The 25497-nt window shown below is 42.3% G+C and overlaps 1 protein-coding gene across 1 annotated transcript; it reads right to left on the reverse strand.

Moving 5' to 3' along the window:
* Positions 1-8620: 8620 nt before the first annotated feature.
* LOC136450107 (SCY1-like protein 2 B) lies at positions 8621-16783 on the reverse strand. Its single transcript, XM_066450395.1, has 14 exons — positions 16111-16783; positions 15179-15283; positions 14571-14681; positions 13854-14036; positions 13553-13679; positions 13358-13419; positions 12994-13080; positions 12489-12575; positions 12065-12178; positions 11765-11893; positions 11535-11597; positions 10554-10715; positions 10324-10442; positions 8621-10252 (listed from the first exon to the last, which is right to left on the reverse strand). The coding sequence occupies exons 1-14, from the start codon at positions 16600-16602 to the stop codon at positions 9211-9213; spliced, it is 2883 nt and encodes a 960-aa protein (XP_066306492.1). The 5' UTR covers positions 16603-16783; the 3' UTR covers positions 8621-9210.
* Positions 16784-25497: the final 8714 nt, after the last annotated feature.

Raw genomic sequence — 25497 nt, forward strand, 5'->3', positions numbered from 1 at the left:
ATACATGTCCTTGTGAACTTTAGTCTTTTGAATACGAAAAGTCAGCTTCATAACCGTCAATTCAGTCTTTGTAATTCTTTCTTTACACATACGCTTCGTCTGAAAATATCACACTGTTTTTCTATTCAGTTAATGCTGCGTTAAAATTTAAAAGTAGGACAGACATTGCAAAGTGATCTGTTTTGGGTATATCATTGAAGACCTCTGAAAGTTACAATACCTGGATCCGCACATGCATCTTAGTCATCTGAGTAAATATCAAGGCCCTATGACCTTGTAGTTGATTTCAGATATCTGTGTTTTGCATGCAAGCATGGTAGTTTTACCTAGTGCCTGATAGCTAGAATTTGATGGCTTAATTCTATACGTGATCTATCATGCATGTTTCATCATTATCTTTTGTGGCATGCACTGGAAAGGCCAAAAGCGTGGCTTGGTGAACGTGGCTCTCCCAGCCAACTTCAAAAGTACACCCTTCCATTTCGGAACACGATCCTCGTGGTCAAGGAATTTTGTTATGCATTCTGTTCTTGAGTAGGTGCTTCACCGATTTGCATCACTTTGGTATGGCTCTGTGCCTGTGCTGGGACCTAGCATCGATCAGCGCAAAGCTGCACCCTATAAATTGGCCCCTATAGTGCAATATTTTTATGGTTGTTAACCAAGAAGAAGCAATTGACTAGAGACGATCTTTGTAAAAGGAGAACGGTAGAAGATCTGACTTGCCTTTTATGCTGTGAAAATGAGTCTGTTAGTCATCTGTTCTTTGGCTGTGTAGTGGCCCAACAGCTATGGTGCATCATCTCTGATATTTTCAATATACAGTTGGGTAATTCCTTAGATTCCATTTGACAATTTTGGCTTAGAAATAAGAACAATGTGCTTAATGTTATTACCTCAGCAGCTTGCTGGTCTCTGTGGAAACTTAGAAATGACTTATGTTTTCAGAAGCTTGGGTGGCAGATTATGGAGATACTCTTGCACAAAGTGGCCTTCATGGCGCAGAGTTGGACTATCTTATGCAAGATAGAGTATCAACCAATTTTGAAGGAGAAAGTGGCGGAGATTCAAGGGAGAGCTTCTATGGTGATGTGGTCTCCGAGTTAATTCTGGCCTGTGATCTTTCTGGTGGTCCTTTCCAATCAGATAGCCTTGTTTGTAGATATTCAAGGAAAAGTCAAGCAGCTAGGTGAAAAGTTCCCGATAATCAAGGGTCTTCTTGGTAATATTTTGATCCCTTTGCATATTGCAGCACTGATTTTTTGTTATGCTATGATGCAATTGTTTTACTCGTTGCTGTGTAATATTACTTTCCCAATGGACTCCCGGCAGCCACTGTGTTACTACATCCATATAATTATGCCTATCCATCCTTGCAGGCGCCATTAAGTGGAAGAAATCGAAGGACACTATAATTCTTTCAGCAGTGATCGTGGCATGCACCATCTTTTTGATTATTTATTGGCTTTAAAAATGATGTGATCTCACCTGAAAGAAACTTCCTAGATATCCCTTCTTGCCGACTTCTACTGCAGGTCTGCGTTTTAGCTCAGCCCTCCTAATTCTTTGTATGCAATAACTTGTTTGATACTAGGACTTGGAAACTAATATTTATGATAATAGGGGCAATGGATGAACTACTAAGTGAAATTATAATATACTTTGTGCACAGTTTATTTTGTTTCTTCTGTCCTTATTTTAAATTCAAATTATTTTTGAGGTGTAAAATTCTTTCTACTATATTTCTAGAATCATTCAGGTTAAACACAGTAGTAATTTTGAGACCTGAAATCCTCTGCTGGTTGACAGGGAATTGATGATAAGGTTATCACAACGGTTTTCCTTGAAGGTGGCGCTGAGTTTACAACCATCGTGGTTAATGTTGGGATTGCTAACAACAGTGAGCCTGTTCTGCTTCCAACAGAAGTATGATACATATATTCTTTTAGCCATATTGTGATAATTTGTTTGCTTGGACACTCCATGGAAATACTTAAATCTATGGGTCAAATGTTAATTATTTCTTTCTCTGTATAAAGTGTGCAGTTCAATTTTAGCCACGGTTTATGCAGTTCCTAGCTCCCTGGCATGCACATAACTTAAATTCAGAGCAAATAGCAGAACTAGATGTTGTAGTATACTTTGATTTTCGTCATAATGTTTATGGAAGTCTCCTTTAAAAACCTTGTTAAGTAGTTGTCCTATTAAGTATATTGTAAGGCTATGAGGTTGTTGACCGTAAACAAGTTAAGTAATCATTGAGTTAAATATACGTCGTGTTCTTGAGGTTAATACGTGCCCTGCAGCAGGAAGCAAGTGAAACTCAGAAAGAAGCTCAGGGAGCCACTGGAGCCCTTCACCAATTTGTGTCTTGTTCTCCCTGAATTCACACTTGTTAGGATAGTACATAAACACATGCATGAAGTTTTGATCTTTGCATTGCATGTATTAGACAATATTTAATAAAGTACATTCCTGGCATTTTGTCTGTATGATGATGATGAAACAAATTGTATAGTATCATGTGCGACCTGGCATTGATATATATATATATTTTTTAAAATCAGTTCATTATCATAGACGCGTTTAGACAATCCGCGTATGTGATAACCCCTCATCACATGCGCTAATTTCCTTTGTTAGCTGACTTAGGTTCCTTCATGATTGTTTACCATGTCTTCAAAAAAATCATGATACTGTGGATTCAATTTTTATAATAGTACTTCCATTCTTGCATTGTGCTAAATTCAAATTTTGAATTTATGAAAGGGGATGCTACCAACATGGCACCTTTGAGAGGATGGAGGCTGCCGGTGGACCGCGTGGTGCTGGACTTGGAGAAAAGAAAACAGATTCTACAATTGAATACCTCAACCTATTTGCTGATTTCTTCTGTGTTTAGCACTATTTTACTTTTGAAAAATACTACAGAACATTAGAGTAACATGCATTCCATGAAATCTGAAGCCGACAACCAGTTTGTCCCCCCATCTTGGCCATATGAGTCGTGACCAGTGATTGTTCATGAAATTGGTCAGATCAATGGCCTGCTAGCTTTTATGATATTTGAACGGACTTTGATGCTTTTTTGGGGGACTTAAATATAATAGTGCTCTCTCTCTCTCTCTCTCTTCTCTTTACATGTACCTTAATATATCTCATTCTATGCTTGAATACCAAGATGTGTATTATCTTTTGCTTGTTTGATTTGCATTACGAAACATCTTATAGCGTTAGCATGGGCAATGCAGATGCAGTGGAACTTATTCGTGGATTTATTGGCGCACGAAAGAAATTGATATCGAAGATTTCTTTCTGCCGATATAAAACGTTATCTTAGCCGCATCACGGCAAGGTATATACAGTATAGTTTGTGCGCCTGCGACGTTCCGCTCTTTGCGACTGTGTTAATATCACGAACTTTGCCTTTTGGATTAAATGTCACTTTAACGTCGGTACTTAATTTCACAGTATTGTTATCTTATTCTGCGATCCCTATGTTTTTAGTATAAAAGTTTAGCTGTTCCGTAGCAACGTACGGGCACAACCCTAGTTAAGAAAAAAGAAAAAGGAAATGAAAAAGAAAAAACTGCCTGAGCTGCTGCAGTCTTGTGCTGCTACCTGATCTAACACTGGTTCCATGGATTCTTTCGCGCCCGTTACAGGAGCGAGGCTGGAATAAAGAGCATGCCACAATGCCTGGATATATGCTGTACCTTGGCTAAAATTTACATCCTTAAAACAATATATACTCCTACTGTACATGTACTTTTTTTTTCTGGAGACTGTGACGAGTGTCGAGCATCTCAGAAGCAGCCGCGAAGATACTCCAGCACATAACAGCAGGCCGTGGCTGCATGACGATGGGCGGGCCGAGGTTGCTTTGCTTGAGCGGGTGCCAGTGACGTCACCACCTACGGCACCGGCGCTGAAAAGGCCGGCGGCGGGGTCGGGGTCGCGGCCGCAGCAGCCCGCACCATGACGCCCTACGGCCCTAGCCCGTAGGCGCGCGGGGTCCCCTCCCCTCCCGCACCGGTTCCCGGTCCCCCGGCCGTCGGGCGGCCCGGTTCGCTCGCCAGTCGTCACGTGAGTGTGGCGTCGCGGCACGTGCGGCGCCACATGGTGACGTGAGCTTTTGGAATTTCTCCTCCTCGATGCCGGGGATGCCGATGATCAAGGACTGCGGTGACCTGCACTTTGCTTTGCTTTTGCTTGCTTGCTGTTAGGACTAGGGATGAAAATGGTACGGATATTTTCCGACCGTATTCGAAACCGAATCTATTTAGAGGGGTTGAGATCTGTCCGTATCCGAGTCCGGATATCCAACATCCGATACCGTATCCGTATCCGAATACTCAAATCGCATATTTATGATGTCGATATCCAATCGTATCATATCCGACATAGTTGACATTATCCGTATTCAAATCCGAATCTGGACAGAAATATGAAAATAAATGTAATATCGGTGATATCCGTCCGTATCCGATCCGTTTTCATCCCTAGGTAGGACCATTTGATCCAGCACATCCAGTAGGTGGTTGGATAGTTGAGATACTAGCATCCATTAACTAATTTGATCAAACACGCTGTAATTTATAGTTAGGGAGAGGCAGACGACGCGTAACAGTAACACATGGATTTGGAGTTTAGAACAGGGTCCCTTGCTTGTCAGGCTAGGCACATTATAGCCGAAAACCGAACACCGAACCGAAATATCGGTTTTTCGGTTGTTCGGTTCGGTTCGGTTTCGGTTTTCATTTCTGCGAACTACGGTTTTCGGTGACGGCTTCGGTTTTCTAGTGCTAATCGAATGGAGAACCAATATAATACCGAAGTTTCTCTACGTATCGCCTTCCCTCCCCGCTTCCCCTCGGCCGTGCAGCACAAAGCCCACCTTGGTGGCCCATTTAGCACAACCAGGCACCCCCAACCCACCACCTCGAGAAGCCCAGGCTGCCCCCAGCGCCCAGCCCCGGACCACAGTCCCTATCCCCGATTTCCCCAAACCCTAGAGCAGCGCGTGCAGCGGCTTAGGGGCACGAAGGCAAGCAGCCAAGCAGACGCTGCGGGCAGCGGCGGCGGCGCGGGGTAGGGCTGCAGCGGCGACACCGGCACAAGCAGATAAGCGGTCGCGGGGCGGCGCCGCTCAGCCGGCGCGAGCAGGGGCGAGTGGGAGCAGTGCGGTGCGCGAGCAGGACGGCCACGCGGCCATGGAGACGGAGGTTCAAGCGCTCGTGCACTGTGCTTCTGTTGGCATCGGTTTTTTTGGTTAAAACAAAAAAACCAAAACTGAAGTTGTCGGTTTTAGCTGCTCTGGAAAACTGATTGGGTGTTACTTTCTGAAAACCGAATTTTCTATAAACCGATTAAACCAAATCGAAATGTCAGTTAAAACTGAATGCCCAGGCTGACTTGCTTACATCGGATTCTCTACACGTGGGCCCTTTCCAGTTCTTATCTACTATCCCTTGTTCCTCTTAAAAAAATCTACTTTCTCTCATGTCTGCTCTCGATCTCTCAGTCTCACATCACACACGCACACACAGAACCACGCACATGCACGGCTGCCATGGCAAGGGGCAATAGACGCACTAGGGAGGGTACAACATGCATGTCAGGGCATTACTCCCTCGTCTCTAAACGTTCGTCGTCATGATTTACATACCGATAATTTTTTACTTAATTTATAAAAAAATACATATAATATTTCTATTTCTAAATAAATTTATTAAAAAAAATAGATTTAAATATCTATTAATGATACTAATTATATATCATAAATATTATTTTTAATATATATTTAGTCAAAGTTGTTTATCAGAAAGCGAAGACGATAAACATTTAGGGAAGTATTTTTTGTGTACAGTACACGCTGCTACTAAAGAGTACACACCTCTAGCATACAGTACCTGCCTGCCCATAATCTGCATACTGGAATAATAATGCAACTTGAATGGTGAGTGACCGTTGTTGTGGCGCTCTCTCTCTCTCTCTCTCTTCAGTGACTTCACAGACTGGGTGGATTCCCTAGAGGCTAGAGCTGTAGAGCATGCACGAGAAAGTTCCAGCGCCACGTCAACCTGGAGTTATCCGTTCATGGCATGCCGTGGTGGTCCTGTACAAACTTAATTCGCCACCGCTCCTGCTGGTAACTACAATTACTGCCTCACGTAACACACGGAAACGCATACGTATGCAGACACACGGAAGTCCCCCCTGTAGGCTGTAGCTGCTGTAGGCGACGCCTGCACAGTGCCTTGGAATTTGACGGGTGCACGAGCCGGGCTCACAAAATATACCCCCGAATCTACTGTGCGACGACGACGTACGAGTACTTGCATTGCATCCATCACACAGCAGTACACGTATGCCATGTGCCCCTGTACTGTACGAGTCCCGGCGGCTCAGCTGCGCGCCTGCGCAAAGGGGACGCGCAAGCTGAGCTGCGGCGGGGGCACTAGCCAGAGCCCGGCCGCAGTACGTCGTCGATCTCCGCAGGCCCGGTGGCCCTCTCCTGACTTAGCCCCGTTTCCACTCTAAAATTTTATGCAGTATCACATCGAATATTTGACACGTGTATAAAGTATTAAATATAGACTAAAAAATAATTAATTATACAGTTTACGACTAATTTATGAGACGAATCTTTTTAAGCCTAGTTAGTCCATAATTTGACAACAAAGTGCTATAGTACACACATGTGCTAATGACAGATTAATTAGACTTAATAAATTCGTCTCGTGGTTTACTTACGGATTCTATAATTTATTTTTTTATTAGTATCCAAACACCCCAACATCCTCATATAACATGTAACGTGACATTCAAAACATTAGATCTAAATAAGGCCTTAGTATCCAATGCATCCTGCTGCGACAAGTGATTGATGAGCTCAGTATTGTGTTTGCACTGCTCCCGATCCGTGCCAAGACAACAAACATGATACAGAGTCGTAATGAATGTTTCAGTATTGCAGAGAGAGAGGAGGAGGTTGCAATGCAGCTCAGTCCATTGCAAGATGTGTCCCTCGTCCAATCCAACCCATGGTTCCGGATACTGACCCTATTTGGCTTATCTTATATTCGGTTTGTTCTGTTTTTTTTTACCGAAATAGTATTTTTCTCTCACAATAATTCAGCCGAAACAGTATTTTTTAGCTAGTTTCAGCCAAATTTTAGACCAGCGAACGGGGCCACTGACAGAGTTCTCCCTCTACATGCCTGCCACCGTGAATGTGATCACGTGGCACCCCATTCATCCATTCCTCCATCGCCTTTGTAGCCAGCCCTGCATTCTTGATCCAGAGCCTACAGATGGCCGTTGCGTGTACGCTCCCACAGTGTTCGTTTCCCAATCGATCGACGGCCACATCATGCATGAACCCACATCCACATCCACTTGTCCCCCTGCCAAAGCCAAGGCTTTGCAAGGGAGAGATCATAACTCATGAGGAGCAAGATAAGAGAGGATAGCTCCAAGCCTCCCAGTACTCGTACTATGCATACATGGTCATTCTATGTTTTTTTATTGCCTCAACCTTTGAATACAAGTTGTATCTAAACTCACGCACTAACTCACACTATAGACACACACGTCTATCTGAACCCACGCACTAACTCACACTACAGACACACACGCTCTAACACACTCACACCTCTAGTGCGTAAGCTAGATCTACAACTTATATCTAAAGCTAAAAGTATACGGCCGAGAGATATGACAGTAGTAGCTCATCCGTGCGAGGCAACCGAAATTAACAGAGAATAAATCCCCCAGCGAGTATCAGCACTCGAACCCGGTGGGCAGCCTGACCGCACGCTCAGCTGACCAACCAAGCACCAGCTGGTTCTCTGGCCATCCCATGTTGATGAGAGAAGGGTAGACAAAACAGGGACACTACCCTTCTGACTTCGTCTGATGATACGTACGCATACGTACTCCGGTGAGTGATGTCCAAGTCGCCATTCAATTTTCGCTGAGCAACTGATCTGGCGCTCATCAACTGCAAATGTTCCTGCTATGCATGCGCCATCCAACCAGAAACGCATCATCCATCATGGTACACTCAGCAAGCGAGCTAGTGGTACACACACAGGGCTGTAGGACCGTGTATCGAATCCAAAATGCTCGGTCGGTGTTGTCCAGCGCATGCACGGGTCATAACACCACTGCAGTTGGACCCCAGCTCTGTACAAGGTCAACATCAGAGATTTGGGACACAAAAATCCAACCAAGGGCATGTTTAGTTCCACCAAAATCCAAACTTTGGCACTATAAAAAAAGAAGATTCCTCGTCACATTGAACTTGTGGTATATGCATGAAGTACTAAATGTTGACGAAATTAAAAAACTAATTGCACAGTTTGGTTGTACTTTACGAGACGAACGTTGAGTCTAATTAGTCAACAATTGGACAATTATTACCAAATACAAACGAAATGCTACAGTAAGTGATTTCGGCGGCGCCGATTCCAGGGAACTAAACATGGCGCAAGGATAGGGATATATATGGCTTTTGTCTGCATTACCAAATATATCATGCTGGATAAAAGGCAAACGGCACCAAGTTTGTTTAATCAGCTAGAAATGGTAAAGGGAAAAGGCAAGAATGAAGATCAACTTTAAACAGTTGTGGGATATCATTCATAACAGATGTGCTTGTACCAGCAACGGTTTCTCCAAACAAAATAGAAGCAGAATAGCAGATAGGCCTTAATTCAACAGACTACGTACACAGCACGGGCCTTGACTAATGAATTACATGATGTTGGGGGAGCATAGAGTACATGAGCAAGGTGCACCTATAAGGCCCATTATAAACATTGTGGTACAATGTAAACATTCAAAACTTCACAGCCCAGATAAACATGTCAACTATATTCATCAACTCTACAAGCTACAGCCGAGTTTGGACAGAAATATACACAACAACATTTCTTCTGTCACCAATATGAAGATCGCCTCAATGCCCAAATCAAAACCCTAAGCATGGGAGCATGTGAAAAGGTAACCTCTGCAAGATCCCGATTTCCACGAAGTAGAATTCCTTCAGACTATAAGCCAAGGCCATCCAGCTTCAAATGAACAAAAAAGATATGCTTTCGCCACATGCATGTCCAAAAGAACAGTATGACGCTCACCTTACAAAGGTTTGAAGATGTACACATTGACAATCGGAACAGGAAAAACAGCGGCAAGCCTCTGTTACTAAAGTAAATCCAGGATAGGTTGTTGTCCTGATGACGAGTTGGAATGAGGCGGCCTTGATGCTCGGGAGAGTGCTGACTGTCCCTGATTTCTACCACGCCCTCTTCCAACTGAAGTGGATGGAGGAGGGGCAAGTCTGGGTGGGCCATGTGCGGCATTGTTGGCCGACATGGACAGTGATCCAAAATCAGATTTTGGTTGCATCATGCTTAGACATGTACTGGAACTACTTGGATTGGAGAGACCTGTGCTCAATCCTCCAATTGGATTTCCAAAACCTAGAGCTGCATTGCCCTGATTCAAATAGCTGTCAGTTGAGTTCATGCCCATTAGATTAGACGTGTTTGACCAGCTCATTTGGTTGCTTTTCGTTTGCCCTATAGAATTCCCGCTGCCACCAAACCCTATGTTACCTGAGCTAAATCCAGAAATATTTTGATTTGTGCTCGGTCGATGCTCGGTTGCTGAAATGCTAGTATCGTTGCTAGGTTTTGGGGGCCAATCAGCAAAAGGATCAATATCATCAAGTCCATCGCAAGACAACCTTCCAGAATCATTCTCCTTGCTAATAGACAAGGGTGCATTGAAGTCAGATGACGAGCTTCTTCGAGGAGGCCACTCAATGTCAACAGGGACACATGAGCCAGAAGTTTGAGGTCCTGAACTGGGCACAAGAGATTGTAGTGATGGTTGTGGTTGCGCAGGTGGGATTGTAGCCGCTGTAACCTGAGAAACTAATGATGGCTGCTTTGCTTGGGTGCTCAAATCAAAGGGGAGTGTTGTGGATTGCTTTGTTTGAGTACTGAAGTCAAAAGGGTCTACTGAGGGTTGCATTGTTTGTGCACTAGAATCAACTGAGAGAGATGGAACACCGGTTTTCTTACTAGGACCCCAGTCTTCATCCCATGCAGGGCTGCTCTTTGCAGCTGGTATTTGTCCTGACATAGGTTCAGAATGGATCCCATTTGCCAATGAAGGTGATGCTTTTACCTCTGTGTTCCCATTATCTGTAACAGTCACACCACGCTTCTCTTCAATCTTGCTGTAGAAATAGGTAGTAGTTTAGTTGACATATTGATGGACATGTGGAGAGCGATGCAGGATAAATGATACCTTGTAATGTCCATGACAAAAAGCATATACTTGGCAAATTGTTGTACATTCAGTTGATGTGCTGTGAGCAATGGGAAGATGAGAGGAATCACATATTCCGCAGCAAACTCAACACCGCACTGGATCAATGATGAGAGTAAATTGAGTATTACTGAGGTAAATGGCATGGGAAAAAACCGCTCATAATAAAGCAATGGTAAAAAAGAACATGTCAAGAAGACAAGACTAACTTGTTTATAGATTGCATTAGCAACACCAAGTGTGCACATAAGAGTTGGCGCAGTATGGTCAACAGCTGTGCAACGCCTAACAGTCTCCAAGATACCCAGTATACCTTCTTTGTCCAGGGATGGCATAAGATCTCCTAAACACCGCAGCGCATTCACACGCACCTATAATGTAGGAACAATTAAGAACATAAGATAAGTTACAGTACAAAGTACAGAATGATGTATTCCTAACAGTGAGGCAGGAGCGCACAAGTACAGCACTACATAAGAAAAAACATCAAATATTCGCAAAACGAGTAGATAGAGAAAACGTGTGTGTGAGAGAGAGAGAACAATGCAACAATGGAATTCTAAAATGTCAATCTTGTTCAACAAGAATGAATTAGAATTAAGGTCAACTAAAACATCACTATACATTGGTAAACTACATGTTGCTAATATTAGGGGCGTACCCAGTGCAGAGAGCTCCCGCTCTGTGCGGGGTCTGGGGAAGGGTGTTAGTGGCAAGCCTTACCCTCGCCTGTGCAATGCGAGGAGACCGCGACTCGAACCCGGGACCTTCCGGTCACAGACGGTAAGACTCTACCGCTTGCACCAGGCCCGCCCTTCTACTTGTTGCTAATATTACTTGAGAAAAAACAAAATGTAAAGCACTACGACTTCAATAAACATATTATGCAGCATTACTAAACTTAGGGCCACCGGCCATCAGTAAGATATATTGGTATAAGAGCAGACCAGAGACACAGGAAAGTAACAAGCAGCATGAAAGTTCATAATAACATAAGAAAACAAGCATTCAGTGTTAAAGGGTTCCTATCCTTTGCTTTTCTCGTATGAGCCTGCTAGAACACAAAAGAGGCAGTAGCATTCCATTTTATAAAAGTTTGCGGTATTCCAATGCTTTAATGTGTGTTCATATGATTACAGATAATAAGTACATTGCCAAATATAATAGACTATAGTATATACTGTGCATACCGCAGCAACTGTGGTCTTTAGAGCTAATCCATGCACACGAGGAAGCACAGCCTGTTTGACTAGCTGCACAAGAAAAAATTTATTACATGATCACATAACATGCATGCCTTGCACATACACTGTAACCCACTGGTCAAGTGAGTTCAAACAGTCTTAAAAAAAGGGGTATCATTTTTGTACTGGTCAATCAAATGATTAATCTTCATTCTTTAGTATAGCAAAACAGTAACCTTGGTGTCAAGTTGACGAGACAGTGGTACTGTTCGACGCAGAACTTCTTCCTGTAACCGGGGATCATTGTCATCATAAGCTCGGACCAGCATTGGAAGAACATGTGATATCAAATGTTCCTGTGTGGCCTGCAGAAGACAAATATCCTGGTCACAAAGCACCATGCAAAAAAAAAGAACTAATTAAACTACATGTTAATAACAATCATTTGTGGATTAAGGGCACCATTCCATTCAGTCACATAGATAACACAAAGGAATAATGTAGTCTATCGATATTTCACAAGTAACCCTGATTACCTTGTTAATGATGAGATCTGCATGCTTCACAAGCAGAAGTAGAGTTTCACCTGATGCTGAAGTAAACACTGGAACAAGCGCAGGCAGTGTTGCGAGTTCAAAATCCCCTTTATCCTGTAAAAGAGCCAAAAGTAACCGCATTTTCAGAATAGTCACATCAAAAAGGTCAGTACATAAAATATCCTGAAATGCATTTGCTTCAAAAAAAAACCTAGTATTCAATTCTACTTGTGGATCTTGCACATAGAATGACATAAACCACATGTAGTTAGGACTTAGGATTTTACTACAGTGATGCATATTTGACATGGAAAGCACTAGCGTTAAAAATAGATACAAGGATGGGATTCCATAATACTCTTTGAATGGACAGAAACTCTATTCATGCATTAAAATGGTACAAATGAGAAACAGCAGAAATAACCTGAGATTCTGCTATCGTTAGAACCATAGGCAAAATCATTGGCTGCATAACCATGTTGCGTAACTCAGCACAAAGAGGAGGAAGAACCTGGTTGCAAAGTGTGAGTCAGCTTTGAAATAACCAATGGATCAAATAAATATAAGGCTGTTCTTTTTCCTAGACAAAACAATTTGAAAGGAACAAACAGGAAAAAAACAGAATCACAATGTCAGAATGGGTCAACCAGAGAATTGATTCATATTTGTGACAAATTTAAGATCTAGAAATTGAGGTTTAGATATTCTTTTATTTATTTCCAACTCTCCATACAGGGAGTACCACATGCTGATAGCAATAGCAACCAAACATTATGGGATCTGGGTAGATGTATCAGTTTAATTTGACATATGCAGGTTTCAGTAGCTTCAATGAAGTGATACATAACAAAATGATGCTCACAGAGAGTAGACACATGGGGGTAGCATTGATCGGAAGAAGACAGAATGGATTTCAGTACTGAACATACTTTATATCGAAGAACTCGGGAATCGAAATCCTTCCACATATCTGATAATGCCTTCAAAAACTCTGTCTTCTGCATATTATCTCTCTCCTGAAAGGAATGGTATCTTAAAAATTAGAACCATTTTTAGGTACCAAATTGTGTCGTTTCATTCTCTAGTCAAGAAGGCAAGATTCTTGCTGCTGTGTTGACAGGTATAACTCAAACAATCTAGTCAAAGGTGACTTTCAGACAGCAAAGAAGCACACCAGTGGGCGACACAAAATCTCCGTTGATCAAGGAAAATAAGCAAATGATCAAGGAAGCAAAGAAGCAACCTTTGAACTTATCCAGGAAAATAAACTAAAGGGGAATAACAAATACATACAAGCAAATGATCAAGGAAACGAAGAGCGCGCAACCTCGTATCATCCCGGAAGAAAGGAGAACCTGCAGAAACGGTAGCATTTTAAAAATCATTTCGTGAAACTTATCAGTGGTGGTCATGATTTACCCCACCAGTGGGCGACACAAAATCTCCGTTGATTTTCCCTTAAATGAGGGAAAGAAAGGTGTTACACACCTGTAGAGGCCATAGCACTAGGACGCGATACTGCATCCATCGATAGCATCCTTTGCAAATGCGATACCAAATCAGAAGGAATATTAGAAAAGGCTTCACTTGTTAAATATGTCAAGGCATTCATGTACTGCAAGAATAGGGGGAAACATCAGAATAGGAGCTGTCAAACGTGGATACAACCCGAACAAGATGGTCTACTTGCAAAACTGAAATGGAGTGTAAAATATACAGTTCAGACCATTAATGCTAAAAGAACAAATCTATATTGGGTAAATGCCATCGATCAGATTTTAAAACATACCATTTTAACATTGTTATGGCAGTCCAGAAGTGGTCTACGAGCAACCAGATGGTAAGCTAGACATCCAAAGCTAAACATGTCGCAAGCAGAGCCAACTTTAGAATCTCCACTTCGGACCAATTCTGGTGCAGTATAGTTCAACGATGGTTGAAGAGGTAAAGCTGTATCCTCGACATCATAGTCCTAGAAAGAAACCAAGCAGATAAATTGGCAACAGTTCAGAGCATTGGAATGCAAAAACAAGCAGGGTTCACGAAACAGATCATAAAGTCACCAATCACAGAAGATGTCACTAAAGCACTGAGCCATGGGTATAATGAAGCACTAAATATGCTTAGTTGTCTATTAATAACTTAACCATGGAGCGGTCTAATAATGACTAGCATAGGTTTGTGGTGCATATATGCAGTTAAAAATCCCCGCAGTAGCAATGTGCTACACGCAATCGCCACATGACAGTAGTGGTATATTTTTAAAGTTGATACGAAAAGATCAGTTCATGTCTAGAAGAAACTCTATGCCAGAAAAATATTTATCATGCAGAACTACATGACAGTTTAGAAATTAATTTGAACCATATAAATTCGGTGGAATATTTTCTGCTACAGCAAGCTTCAAAGGGACAATACGGATTAGTCAATGTTCTCCAAATATGGTAAAAGAATCTGCAAATTAAAGCCACCAAAATGACAAACTAAATGTAGATTACTTACTAACCGAATAATGGAATAGCTGTGATGAAGTCAAACCACCTGTGGCTTGATCAACCGAAAGAGCAAAACCAAACCCACCAAGCTTCCAAGATCCATTAGAAGTTATAAAGACCGTCTGAAAAAGAAGTAAGATCAGTACAGTACACTAGTGTAGAACTCAATGTTGGCGTAATGGATAACAAGCAAGTAACATCGAACTCATTAGGTATTATGCAGATTCATTTGCAGATATATTAGATACCATGTGGTGCTAAACCATCAGTTCAGAGAGCAACATACATTACAAGGCTCCATATATAGAGAACAATGTGAACAAACGAAATTGCAATTCGAGGAAAAAAATTATGTCCAACAAGCATTGAGTTTTTCAGCAACTAAGTGCAAGTACAAAAAAAAAGCATCATATACTACATAGCAAGCCTAAATCACAGAGTGACCTTAGGATCACCAAGGGGGGACGGCGGCAAGGCAGAATAACTATGTTAAAATGACAAGAGAACACAAAAACTTTGGGATTGTAATAGGAAAAGGACAGAGCAAATCAATTATATCAATAACAGAAAAAGAACAAGCAGAAAATTATAAGGCAGAAGAATGGTCATGCATAGTAACCTCAGGCGATATAGCTCGATGGGCAAGATGAGCATTGTTATGAAGAAAATCCAATGTCTCCGCAACTTGTAGCAGTCCATGTTTGATCTCAAGTAGCCCCATTTCCTGAAACGCAAAAAAGAAATTAGCAAATTGCTGGATTGAAAGATGTGATCATAATTTGGCTATCCAAACAATTGTCATGACTAAGGCACCACTTGATACACAGAAATACAAGGAACATATAATCTACAGGCACCATTCACCACTTATATGACCTGAGAAGTTCCAACTCCACAGGATACCAGATAGTAAAATAGAAATTTTACAGTCGAAAATCGCAAGAATCTCAGTCAAACCTCATGTTTGGATACAATTCTGATTATCTAAAGTCCTACCAAACGCCAGTAGCAGGGTTAGTGTAACAAGTGAGATTAGATAATCTCAGAAGATTTTTACAAGTCAGTGGTGTATAACTTAGGAAGCAAAAGAACCATGTAAACTCCCAGGAAAAATTACAAGTTTTGATACATCGGTCCAACAAGGATGCCATTTTTAAGGAAGGTTTGTTGCAAAATTTTAGAAGTACAAAAACTATACTCATTTTGCAGGTTTTATGGACGTGACACTGCCAAATGCTGCATTAGAAACGTAAACGATATCTTCTTAGATCATGCCTCTGTAATTCTCTGACATTTGCTAATCAATAATGGCATGAACAGCTAAAACTAGAAACAATCGCCAGTTTTCCACTCCCATACCAACACTAATCACCTTAACTTGTTAGCCAGTTTTGAATGCAGTAGCAACAAGTAACAAGAAAACATGACAACTTTTATCCTTCAGTCTTGTAGCCTTCCTAGCAGTAAATTAAATTGCCTAAGGTCGATGCTAGGTAGTATATACACTGACAGGCAGAGTTAAAACAAAAACACGAGATGTCAAAGTCGTACCATGCCCTTGAGCTCCTTGGGCACCTTGCCGACGTTGTCAAGGCACCCGAGCGCGTTAGCTACGGAGGCGAAGACGGGCTCGGTGGCCATGGCCATGGCGGCCTTGGTCTCGTCGAGCGCCTGCACGACGTGGAGCACGCCCGGGTGGCGCAGGCGCACGAGCCGCGCCGCGTCGGCGCGGACGAGGTCGAGGAAGGCGTCCTCGGCCGCCTTCGACAGCCCCGTCCGCGCCCGCGCCTCGGCGAGGGCGCGCTTGTCGAGCACCCAGACGGAGACGACGGGGTAGGGCGCCGAGGGGGCGCCATCCCGAGGCCGCGCCGTGTAGATCCGCCACGCGAGCCCCGGTCCGCCGGACCCGGCCTGGTCCAGCAGCTCGTAGTCCTGCAGCGGGCGCGGGCCCGTCACCTCCTGCACCGTCGTGGACACCGTCTTTTCGATAACCGCCGACGCCTTCGCCAGCGCCTGCGTCAGGGTCTTCATGTTGAGCGCCATCGCCCCCAATCTGCCGCCGCTACCGCTGCCTCCGGCGAGATCTGGGAGGCCCCGGCCGCGGTGGTGGATTTTCCTCTTGGAGGGGGGTCGCCTGATCGGTCGGTGGCAGCGCGTGTTTGGTTTAATTACTTTACGGGTGTGTTTTTATTTTTTATTTTTGTTTTTAATAGGTTTTTCTAGGGGAGAAGCAGCTCGTGTGCCATGTGCCCATGTGAGACCGCGAGCGAGGGGAGGAATGGAGGATGATGCTTCGTGGCGACCGATTTTTTTTTTAGCTTTTTTTTTTTGGAAAGTTTTTCATAAATACGTTCCTGGAGAAAAAATTTTAAAATCTAAACCCTTAGCTACGTCTCGGCGTCATGGTGCCGAACTCTTTGGCTCGAGACCCACGTGGAGGTGATATGGCAGGGAGCTCGGTGCCAGTCATCCTGGTGCCGAGCTCAGCGCTGTAGATCTTGGCGCCGAGCTCGGTGTAACCCTAGCCCTAACCTTCCTGCTCGAGCCTTTTTTCTTTTCTTTCTCCTTCCTCTAGGGTTTTTTCTCTCTCCTACCTCACGAATTGACATATTGGACATTGGAAACTTTGATTTGATCCGTAGATCTTCGACAGTAAGGTATCATCGTTCCTCTCCTAGTTTTTTTCACATCGATTCGGTATATATTAGTCAGATTTTTTAAACTAAGAATCGTCATTACTTAGGGTTTCATGTAATTTTTAATATTTGTATTATACCTAGGTAACCGCAGCGTATGTTGTTATATTTTATGGGTTTATTGTTGTGCATAACATTGGAAACCCTATGTTTAGGGTTTAATGTTAATTGCTTTCGGTTCTTAAAACGAAATTGGTTGTATTATAGTTATGGTTCTCATTGATATTTATTTGTGATGTTTTGATTTGTGTTTGTTAAATTACATCCGTTTTGTTAGATGCAAGAAATATTTCGGGAGGAGTTTTGGCGAAAACGGGGTCGTCCTCGAGAATTATACCCCGACGCGTCTGGCAAAGATGCCCCCGTCCCTCCTAACCTCCCTGTCCCTAACTGTGACTATGGTTTCCCGGCCCATGTTTTTCAATCGAAACATCCGGACATAGCGACGCGGTGCTTCTACACATGCAGTCGTTTTAATATAAGAAATTGTTTTCACTATCTTTTTTCTTTATTTATGTAAGTATGCTACTAATATTTTGTTGGAATCTCGTTGTGTAGGACCATGAGAGGTGCTTTTTCTTTCAGTGGATCGACAGTGCAGACAAGTTTGATCATGGTACCTCCTTTTCGACGATTGGTTTAGAGGGAGACATCCACGTGAGCACTTCAAGCGGTGGGTTCCACCCTCCCTAACCCTCCGCCAATGACGGCTAAGGAGAAGCACCTAGCCACAGTTAGACGACTCGAGAAACCTTCTTTGTGCAATTGTGAAGATCGAGCTGTGATAAACCCTGAGAATACGTTGAAGTTTATGTGTCCAAACAAGCATGAAGTAAGTGCAAAGTGTATGTGTTGAAATATTAAGATATATGTGTTCATGTACTAATGTCACTTTATTTAGGTGTTTTCAATGGTGAAGTGTCGTTTCAAGGAGTGGTTGTATGGTTCTAAGAACCAATGGCCGGAAGAACCGCGAAAGGTTAAGGAAAAAAAGAAAGAAAGGGTAATTTATAAAGCACCTCCTGTCATGTGCGAATGTGGTGTTAAATCCAACTATAGTATAGTCCATTCGGAGCTTGGAATAGGCCATTATTGTGGCCATATGGTTGAGTATGATGAGGTTGGTTATTTTTGTGGTAAACATGAAATCGTATTTTGTTTCTTTTGCTAAGACATATATGATATAATATTTCTTTTGAACAGAGCACTAGGAAATATAGGTGGGAATGTTATGATGGTCAGGCTAAATTCTTGGATGAACTGAAGGGGAGGCAAGTAATTGCACGGAAGAGAGAATATGGACCTGACTATGTCAACCTATTCGTTAAACATCACAAAGAAAAGATCCGTGAGTTTGCTAGACAGCACGGTATTTGTAACCCGATCGATGTTGGGCTTAACAAATAGGAATTGAAGAGGCGAATGACGTTAGAGGAGGCGAGGACAAAGAAGGAGGCAAGGGAGGAGACAAGAGTATAGATGCAGGTCTTGAACGAGCATGTTGTTGCATTATGTGCCAGTGAGTACTTGAAAGCCTTTTTTTCGTTGCCTGATTTTAAATGTAATATAATCGCGTTGCTAACTGATTGCATTTTATACATGAAGGGATTGGTTGCAGCGAGGACCATATCGCAGAGGTGTCTCGTGCAAGGTATGAGGAGAAGAAGTTAGATGAGCATAGATCACGAGCTGATCGCACCGTTCAATCACCTATTGTGTTGTCAGATGAGGGGAACGAGGATGAGGACGACACTAGCAGACTGAGTGAGCTCATTGCTCTAGTAGAGACGGGCTTATAAGCGCAGGAGGCTGAGAACGATACTGGCAGACTGAGCGAGCTCATCGCTTCTTGATACCTCGGTAAAAATACCGGAGTCGTCGACGGAAGTTTGTATATCTCTATCTTACTCACTAGCTTCCGCATTTACATTGTTTGCATAACTTCTTTTGCGGTAGAGATATCAACACACTAGTAAAATCGTAGTTGCACATTTAGATAGTTTATCCATTGCATAGATTTTGCTAAGAATAAAAAAAGAGGCCTTAGTTAGAGTTAGAGTTTTAAATTGCCTAATTCACCCCCCTCTTAGGCGTCATAGTCCCCCTTCAATTGGTATCAGAGCCGGTTGGCTCAATTTGGACCTTTGGCTACACCGTCATTGAGCCAACGCTATTTAGAGTGGTTAGGATGGATACCTCTAGGCCTCCACACTTTGACGGCACTAACTTTCCCTACTATAAAGCTAGAATGGCTTGCCACCTTGAGGCGGTAGATTTGGGTGTTTGGAGAGTCACTTATGATGGAATAAAACCCATTAAGAATCCCGATAAACCCACAAAGAGTGAAGAAAAAGAAGTTCATTTCAATGCTAGAGCTAAAAATTGTTTGTTTAAATCTTTTAGCATGGATGTATTTAGCCAAGTGTTTACTTTAAATACGGCACATGAAATTTGGTTAAAACTCCAAGAGCTCCATGATGGCACATCTAATGTCCATGAGCAAAAATATTGTCTAGCTAAATAAAATTATGATTCTTTTAAGATGAATGATGATGAGCTTTTTTGTGATATGTATTCTCGTTTGAATCTAATTATCAATGAGCTCCATTCAATAGGATTAACGGAGCTAGATGATGTGGACATCGTGAGGAAGATCATCTCTATGCTACCACAAAAGAAATATGCAAGCATCATCACCATCCTTCACAACATGGAGGACTTGAACACCATAACCCCGATCATAGTGATTGGCAAGATAGTGGCATTTGAAATGTCACGCAAGATAGGTCAAGAAGAAGCATCTTCATCAAGCAAAGGCAAAGCTCTCGCATGTAGTGAGAAAAAGAAGATGAAGGGCAAGCAAGTTGAGATAAGCTCAAGCTCAAGTTCCTCAAATGAAGATGAACAAGAAGATGATGATGATGATGATGAAGATTCAAGTGATGATGATCAATCTTCCTCCTCCACCTCCGACCTTGATAAAGAATCAATCAAACTTATAAACAAGGTGGAGAACATGATCCAAAGGCTCAATATCAAGGGTGTGCCCATCCAAATTCAAGATTTCATCTTCACCAATCAAAGAAATGAGCAAAGAAAGAAATAATGCTATAGATACGACGAGTTGGGGCACTTTATGGAAGTTTGCCCAAATAAGCCCACACCCAAGACAAAGAAGAGGGCATGCAAGGACAAAGCCCTCACATCAATAAGGTCATAGGATGATTCTTCAAGTGAAGAAGAAGACCATCAAAAGAGGCGAGGGCACAAGCACTCATCATCAAGCACCTCACGTGTGTGCCTTATGGCACGAGATAATAAAAAGTCTATCCCTAGTGAGAGTGACAATGATAGTGATGATAAGCTACCTTCTTATGATGAAATTGTGCAAGAAAATCTTAACTTTGCTAAAGTTTGCACTAGTCAATAAAAGAAGCTTGAAAAATTAAAAGAAAAACTAGATAGGTCACAACAAGCTTATACTACTTTGCTTGAACAATATGAAACTTTTGCCAATCTTAATATAGAGCTATCTACTAAAATTGAGCAACTTAAGACTAATGCAAATATAAATAATTGCATAATCAATTATGAGCAACTTGTAAAGAAAAATAAAAAATTAAAGAAAAAGTTAGCTAGCTCACAAGATGCTTATAAAAAGTTTGCTTGCTAAAATAAAAACTATGTGCGAACATTGTGATGAGCTAACTAATAAAGTTGCTAGTCGTGAAGCCGTCGGTACTACTCCCACCAAGGCACCTCAAAAGGAAGGTTCTATTTTTAACATACCTAAAAAGGATACCTCTACTTCTTGTAATGATTTATGTTTAGACTCATCCTTGTGCAATCAAGTTTGTGTTGAGAAAATTATTATAGAAACATGCACACAAGAAGTCGCAAGGGAGAATGAGCAACTCAAGCAAGAAGTGGCCCGCCTCACCAATGACTTGACTCAAGTGAAAGACAAGACAGAGTAAGCTCAACTTCATCAAGATAATACCGTTAAGGGAGTGAAGAAACTTGATGAAGGACAAACCGTAGTTTGCTACGTATGCCACAAGGAAGACCACAAGTACTATGAGTGCAAATTGAAGAATGGGGGAGAAGCTAAGAAGAAAGAGAAAAAGAAAACAAGCAAGCTCTCCAACACCTACACCAACAAGGTGGATAAGAAGGCCTCTACACCATACTTGTAAAAGAAGAAGAAAAATAACAAGGTGGTAGCCATCAAGGTGAACAAGCAAATCAACAATGGGGTCAAACACTTTTGGGTGCCAAAAGAGATCATTTCAAATATAAAGAGCACCAAGAAGGTTTGGATCCCAAAAGAAAAGTAAGAAGTCCGATGGACATCGGGGAATTTGGAGACTTGGCAAAGTATGGGTGCATTTCATGGGGTGCATCACATTGGATCATGCCAATTGCCAAGTGGGTTAGTGAATACTATAGACCCAAATTCATCTTCCCATATTAGGTAACTAGATTTAATTTCTTGCAATTTCAACTAGCATCTAGTTCCTTTTCATGCCCAAGTTTGCATTTGCATATTTAATCTTTTGTCTTGCATATACTAGGTATATCTTATGGTAGGCTTGCTTGGTTTCACTCTTAACCCTTGGAACAAACCTACATGGTTTAAATTGTTTAGGAGCACGGCATATAGCTTGTTTTACAATTGTTCATCTAATAAGTGCCAAAGTTCAAATTGTAGATAATTTCTCCCGAATATCACTTTCGAAAATGATTCTCACATTCATGTGATGTCATCTTTCAAGTGGCATTTTTTATTCTAAAATCAATGTGCATGTCTCCTACAATTATTCTATACTTGTGTGCACAAATTTAGGGAGAGGTTACCCTACAAGTTGGATGCTTTGAGACTAACATATTTTCAAGCTTATCATGTGTGTAGTAGTCTCATTGCAAGAAAAATAGAGTCCCCGAAGTTAAGCATCATACTTCAAATATCCATCACCTATTGCTAGTGGTATAAATCAAATTGGTTTTCGTATGTGGTATTTCTAAACTGATATCATCATGTTGATTTCACTTTGGTATTTATATTCTTTCTCCATGTATTATATAGATTAAACTCCCTTGAGCATTAATTTACCAATTATGCATAAACTACATTCTCCATCATATATATGCATATATTTAGGGAGAGTTTAGTCTATGTAATATAAGAGTCAAATTTTGTGACCTATTTCACTCCACATACAAAGGATCACAAAGTTTGACCTTTCCTTGTGCTACTAATGTCTTTCTTTTCGATGTTTGATTCCAAAGAAGGAGAATTTATAGGACCAAAAGCAAGCCCGATCATAATAATTTATAAGTGGTAATGGTCCGAGAAAAAAAGGATAGTGGATTATGGAGTTAGGGAGAGGCTTAAATTCATAATGCCACATGGGGATATTTGCAAGGGCAAGATAAGTTTCCAAAGATGTTTACATGTGGTATCTTTTAGTTTTACAATTGGTATCTTTTAGCATCATATAACCCTGCCCTTTGCATTGTATCCTAGCAAGTAAATAATTTTTAAATTCTAAAATTTTTATTATTTGCTTGTTTTGGGCAGCAATCACCAAAAAGAGGGAGATTGTAAGGAAAATAGACCCTAGGCCCATTTACTTTGGATTTTGGTGTTTGATGACCAACACAACCAAATTAGACTAATAGATTTGCAAGTAATTATTTTATAGTTCAATATGATGCAAAACATAACTTGGACAAAGGCGACGTGATGATCCGATGATCAACACCTCAAGAAAGACATGTGAAGATGCATAGAAGACATACAAGGTCAAGCAAAATCCAAGCACGAAGATTGGAACCAAGCCGAACGCAAGATCGCAAAGAAATAAGCTAGGCAGAGGTGACCGGACGCGGCCCTAATAAGGACCGGACGCGTCCGATCAGTTGCTCGGCAACACTAGGCGTCGGCAGCTGTGACCGGACGCTGAGCAGCAGTGACCAGACGTACCGGTGACACTGTTCATCATCACGACAATGATTTCAACATGTCCGGACGCAGCAGACTCGATGATCGAACGCATGAAGTGCAGCGTCCGATCGTTTCCAGAGAGGTTCCAGAGCGGCGCCAGCGCGTCCGGACGCGTCCGGTCGATGATGACCGGACTCTGAGCTGAGTACGATCAACGCGCGTGCTCCAATGGTCGAGACGACCGGACACGTCCGGTCAAGACGTGATCAGCGTCTGGTCAGTAGCAGAAAGCTAGGTTTCGCCTCCAACGGCTACTTTCTCTACGGGGCTTATAAATAGACCCCCAACCGGACATTTGAGACGTGTGGAGCTGAGGAAACATACCAAGGGTGTTAATACACCATTTTAGTGATCTTCACTTGCATAGTGCTTAGTGATTCATTAGGTGATTAGCGTAGGTACTTTGCGAAGTGCTTAGGTTGATTAGACCACCGCTTATGTGCTTGCTCTAGGTTTAGGCCTAGTGTTTAGTGAGGTTTGCACACCTCTTATCACTCGGTGCTTGCACGCACCATTGTTGTACATCGGAGGGGCTTGTAGTCTTGCGAGATCACACTAACCGCGTTTGTGGTGTGGCCGCCACCGTGTACCGAAGGAAACAAGGCCTGCGGCGGTTCAGCCGGAAGCTTGATAGTGAAGACGGCGGGGAGCGGTCTGGGAGAGGCTTGCCGGAAGACACACTGGAGACCCACTTGCGCGTGGAGAAGACCCGGGGCTATCCATGGAGTTACCCAAAAACGGGAGGTTGGCCCTTGCGAGGGATTCCTTGCGAGGGGCTCCAACGAGGACTAGGGAAAAACTTGCACGCTTCTGGATACCTCGATAAAAATACTAGAGTCGTCGACGGGAGTTTGCATATCTCTACCTTACTCTTTAGCTTCCACATTTACATTGTTTGCATAGCTCCTTTTACGGTAAAGATAGCAACACACTAGTAAAACCGTAGTTGCACATTTAGATAGTTTATCTTTTGCATAGATTTTGCTAAGAATAAAAAAAGAAGCCTTACTTAGAGTTAGAGGTTTAAATTGCTTAATTCACCTTCTCTCTTAGGCGTCACGGTCGCTTTCGGAGGGGAAAGAGGTCTCCTCCGTGAACAACCTCGCTAGGCCCCGGCTGGCCGTCACCGGAGGTTCAACCGCTGATGAATCAGACCATGCCCTGTAGTCGTCGTGGCTATTGCTGCTACTCCCACAGACACACCGTTACCGTTGTCATTGCAGCAGCCACACACACACCGGGTAGAATGAAGGCCCTTATCAGCCGTCCGTGAATAGCTCATCAACTGTGGCAGCCATGCCCGCAAGGACTCCCTGTTGATGAATGGAAACAAGCATTTTTTGTGTCTCACCAGACGGTATGGTGAGTGGGTCATACGGTATGACAAAATATTCCCGAGAGGGGTTTGTGGTGGGTGCTCTAGATGGCTCATCGGACGGTCCGATGGCGTTTTGGACAGCCCCATGAGGAACGACCCGATGAGTGCAGCTAGGTTGAAAGTGTGGATCTTCGAAGGTACAAGGCATTGGATGATCCGAATGGATAAGGCAAGGGGGGATCATGCCTAAGTGTAATAGTCCTTGGTTAGTCAGAACATTCCGTGGGCTATTGGGCTGTCCGATGAACCTCATCGAACGGTTCGATGGATGTCAACATAACCTATTTTGGTAGGTGTTCTTGGGGCTTTAGATATATTTGGAAACTTTTATTCAATGTTTGAGTTGTGTTATACCTAAATTTGTTAATGTAGGTATCCAGCTATGATTCATCTTATGCTTGAAAACTAAAATGAAGTATTGCACCTTATAGGTCACATATGTTCTTTTTCATATATGTAGTTTATCTCATCCTGTAATCCTTACGTGATGCAACACAATGATTGGAATCTAGATATATTTGGATCATAATATGATCAAGTTTTTTCGTGTGCTTTTTTCCCCATTGGCGAAATACCTTATCCCTGTCCGCTGATCTTTTTCTTGAATCGACAATCATCTAGGTTTCTATCGTGTTGTTCTCCTTGCAATGATTTTGTTCAAAAGGGGTACAAGTTCAAGAATTGTTCAAAAGTCATAATTATATCTTTATTTGACAAAAGAAACAGACGAGCAATTCCAACTCACTCTAGATTAACCGTGCTATAATCTTATTCGGCCTGATGATCAGTGCATGATCGAACAAATTAATGCCAAAGAAAAAACTCACGGCAGCTATCTCAAATAGATAGTACCGGTA

This window comes from Miscanthus floridulus, chromosome 5 (assembly GCF_019320115.1).
Source record: "Miscanthus floridulus cultivar M001 chromosome 5, ASM1932011v1, whole genome shotgun sequence".
NCBI classification, from domain to species: domain Eukaryota; kingdom Viridiplantae; phylum Streptophyta; class Magnoliopsida; order Poales; family Poaceae; genus Miscanthus; species Miscanthus floridulus.